Source organism: Quercus robur, chromosome 8 (assembly GCF_932294415.1).
Source record: "Quercus robur chromosome 8, dhQueRobu3.1, whole genome shotgun sequence".
In the NCBI taxonomy this organism is placed as follows: Eukaryota; Viridiplantae; Streptophyta; class Magnoliopsida; order Fagales; family Fagaceae; genus Quercus; species Quercus robur.
Window position 1 is genome coordinate 40,649,890 of NC_065541.1, and position 4,257 is coordinate 40,654,146.

At 36.0% G+C, this 4,257-nt stretch overlaps 1 protein-coding gene across 1 annotated transcript; it reads left to right on the top strand.

The window, feature by feature from the left end:
* Window positions 1-304: 304 nt before the first annotated feature.
* Window positions 305-4,257, top strand: LOC126695505 (probable polyol transporter 4). Its single transcript, XM_050392271.1, has 2 exons — window positions 305-820; window positions 2,449-4,257. Exons 1-2 carry the CDS (start codon window positions 598-600, stop codon window positions 3,861-3,863), a joined length of 1,638 nt encoding a protein of 545 aa, XP_050248228.1. The 5' UTR covers window positions 305-597; the 3' UTR covers window positions 3,864-4,257.

The window sequence follows — 4,257 nt, forward strand, 5'->3', positions numbered from 1 at the left end:
TATATATATATATGAAACATGGTGAATAATACTTCCTCATCTCTTATTCATGGTGAGAAGTGGAAGTATTATTTTATTATATTCCAAAATAAATGTAGTAAAAAAGATTAATCGAAAAAAGACTTTATTAATTAACTTTCCAAACCTTTCACGCTAAAAAACAAAAAAACAAAAAACAAATTAGAAGTCATTAAAACTCAAATCATTCCTTAAGAAAAGGAGAATAATTTATTGGCCATAAATTGTGATTTTTGACTTCTATTTTTAAATAACAAAATTAGACACAACAGGTGTTACCTTGGAAAGAACCACGAAGCTTATTAAGTAGGACGTCAAGGTTTCGGTGATGCCTAGCGTTTACACATGGAAATAATATTTCAAGTGGGTTTGCTTGCGTGACATAAGGAAAGGTCCCACATTCTTTAGTCTTCTTCTAGTTCTTCTTCCCTCTGCTCTGTCTCAGATCTAAAACCCAATCCATGGTTTAACCTTACATAGTTTTAGCAGTCAAAAACCTCCACCAAAAACAACTTCTGGGTCTGTCTTGTTTTTCTGTTTTCTGATTGAAAAACAGGCAGAGAAACAGAGAAAAGTGAGATGGGGTTGGTGGGTGTTCAAGAAAATGGGAATGTAGAAATGGGGTTGTCTAGTCTTCCATTGGGGAGTAAGAATAAGTATAGGAGGATGAACTCTGAGCTCAGCGAGGATAACGATGATGCTTCACACCAACAACATCAAGAGGACAGGACTAATGGTACCAGGAAATATGTTTTGGCTTGTGCTGTCTTTGCTTCTCTCAACTCCGTTCTTCTTGGCTATGGTATATATGCTTTTATCTCTGACTCTGAGTAGGGTTTTTTTTTTTTTTTTTTTTTTTTAAATTTTTTTTTTGTTGTATAGTCAAGTTTTTATTTTTATTAGAAATTCAGCACAACCATTTTTTGCTGCGAAAATTTCGCATAACTTTTGGTAAGGTTTTGTTTGACATTGTTTTTGTTGTTGTTTCTTTTATGAATTCTCGCTATGATCTGCTATTTTTGGTTGACCGTCTCTCTTATTTGGCCACAGACTCGTCTATAACACGTAAATTTAATTAGAATCAGTCATATGTGCTTTGTTTGATTTTCTTTTTAATATATTTAGTAAAATATTAAATAATATTTGTGGTGGGAGATCTTATTGCCATTGATGTAGGGGATAATGGCAGTTATCCAGGAGAGATAATTTGAGGGAGTAAGAAAGGGGGAAGGATGAGACATAATAGTTGAATTTGTTGCAGAAGTAGAAGACATATTTGACGTGAATCTATGGCTCTGATACCATAAGAGAATAAATAAGATTTTGTGTTTTGGTTTTGCTTCCTATACAGACAGTGCAGATAAGATTTGTTTTACAGAAAAGAGATAACTATGCTAATGTATTTGAATTACATGACAAAATCCTAAATGCTGTCAAACCCTTTTGGAGGGAGATTTGGCTTCTGTTGTAGACTGTTGATAATGATAATCAGCAAGTGCCGTGGATGAGGTTGGCTCAACATTTCGCTTTTGATTTTTGGATGATTAAAAGAGAAATTATGGATTAGCAGAGAACGTTGACCTTGGTATCCTACGATGATCAATCCAAAGATAACATCTTTATATGATTCCAATGTTTATATCATATCTTTTGCTCTTTTGCCAATCAATTTAAGGAACACAAAGAGGGCTCTTTATCACGTTTTGCTCTGTATCACGTTTTGTGTAAATTTGAAATTATTAAGGTTGTTGTTTTGATGGTTCATTGTTCTTAATTTTACATAAGCACGTGCATCAAAATAAAAGAAAAAAAAAATTGGTTAGCTTTTGGATTCATTTAGAATTCTCAATCAGGGCTAGTGGTGGAATGCGACTGACCAACCCTTGTTATTTTTTCATTTAACTGGTTTTTTTTTATAGGTATTTCATTTAACTAGTGATAATCTGAAACATGTTATATAGGTGAGTAGTGAAAATTAATCTGGTATTTTGCATGAGCCATGCTTTCTATGGATTTCAGAAATTAATTGCACATATTTATAGACCTTGATGCCCATAGGAATAAGAACCTTTTGAAGTGATTAGATATAACAGGAGTGGAAAATGATCAAGCCCAAAATATATATATATATATATATATATATAATTTATTTTATATAGGACAATACGATTAAATTACTTTTTTGATAAATAAAAAGAGTTTAATTAGGATTGAATCTTATATAGGACAATTAAATTACTTGCATATATTCTTTTTTGGTAAATAAATATAAGATTCAATCCAAGTTTTGCTTTAAGTTATGTTATGCTTTTCATGATAATTACAATTTTGTGGTAAAGTGCAAGAACCAATTAGGGACTTTGCAGATAGTACTGTCCCATTCATACAATTGATGGCATGTATTTATGCATTGTTTTTGTCAATATGTAGATGTAGGGGTCATGAGTGGAGCAATTATATTTATTCAAGAAGATCTAAAGATAACTGAGGTGCAGGAGGAAGTACTTGTTGGAATTTTGAGCGTTGTTTCACTTTTTGGAAGTTTAGCCGGTGGTAGAACATCAGATGCTATTGGTAGAAAATGGACAATGGCTTTAGCTGCTGTCATCTTTCAAATTGGAGCAGTCATTATGACTCTTGCTCCTTCATTCGAAGTACTAATGATTGGAAGACTCCTAGCTGGGATTGGGATTGGCTTTGGAGTCATGATTGCCCCTGTCTATATTGCTGAGATATCGCCCACCATTGCTAGAGGCTCACTAACCTCATTCCCAGAGGTTTTTATAAACTTTGGAATTCTACTTGGTTATGTCTCAAACTATGCATTTTCTGGGCTTCCGGCACACATAAATTGGAGGATAATGCTTGCTGTGGGAATCCTGCCTTCAGTCTTCATTGGGTTTGCACTTTTCGTAATTCCTGAGTCACCAAGGTGGTTGGTGATTCAGAACCGAGTTGAAGAAGCAAGATCAGTGTTGCAAAAGACTAATGACAATGAGAAAGAGGTGGAAGAGAGGCTTGCAGAAATACAACTAGCTGCTGGAACTGCTGATGTAGAAAATCACGAAGAGAAAGCTGTATGGCGTGAACTGTTGAGCCCTTCTCCTTCAGTTTGCCGGATGCTGGTCACTGGTTTTGGGATCCAATGTTTCCAACAAATCTCAGGAATTGATGCAACTGTGTATTACAGTCCTGAAATCTTCAAAGCTGCTGGAGTTGAGGGGAACACAAATCTCCTTGCTGCTACTGTTGCTGTTGGTGTTACAAAAACTGTTTTTATATTGGTTGCTATTTTTCTTATTGACAAACTTGGGAGGAAGCCCCTGCTCTATGTGAGCACAATTGGAATGACTATTTGTTTGTTTAGTTTGGGACTCTCTCTCTCTTTACTGGGGCAAGGACAGGTTGGGATTGCCTTGTCAATTTTGTCTGTTTGTGGGAATGTAGCTTTCTTTTCAGTGGGACTTGGCCCTATTTGCTGGGTTTTGACATCTGAAATCTTCCCTTTAAGACTACGTTCCCAAGCAGCTGCACTTGGGGCTGTGGGAAATAGGGTGTGCAGTGGCCTGGTTGCCATGTCTTTCCTCTCTGTTTCCCGTGCAATTTCTGTGGCCGGAGTCTTCTTCATCTTTTCTGCAACTTCTGCTCTTTCTGTTCTCTTTGTCTACACTTTTGTTCCAGAAACTAAAGGAAAATCATTGGAGCAGATTGAGTTGCTATTTAAGGATAAACATGAATGGCAAGGAAGTGAAGTGGAGATGGGAGATGCCGAAAATCTTGTGCGGAAAGAACAAGGAAGTGAAGTGGAGATGGGAGATGCTGAGAATCTTGTGCAGAAAGAATGACTGGTTGAGGAGGTTTACAAGATGATCCAAAATCTTTGAGGTCTATTGACTAACTGGTTTGAATGAGGATGAGGAGCGATTTCCATGTGATCGGAATCTTCCAATAACTACTGGAATTGTTGCTGTGTTAATTTGTGCAGGATGTGGGTTTTCAAAGTGGAACCTTTTCTGGCATGAATAAGCCTCTGCATCAAGGGAAATTCAGTATCTATCAGTTAGCAACCGAAGGGAGTACTTACCACACTATATAAATTTATTCTTCTTGTTCTGCTGAAGAGTGTATTGAGAGCTTATGAATGTACATCTATTCTTGTTTGATTAATTTACCTTAGAAACCATGAGATAATTGTATTCAGATTTGGGAGATTAAGCTGATCTGATTTTGCTGCCTTTA

Coding starts and splice junctions, on each gene's coding strand:
- LOC126695505 (XM_050392271.1), top strand. CDS start 598: ATGGGGTTGGTGGGTGTTCAAGAAAATGGGAATGTAGAAATGGGGTTG. Junction 821..2,448: donor CTCCGTTCTTCTTGGCTATG/GTATATATGCTT, acceptor GTCAATATGTAG/ATGTAGGGGTCATGAGTGGA.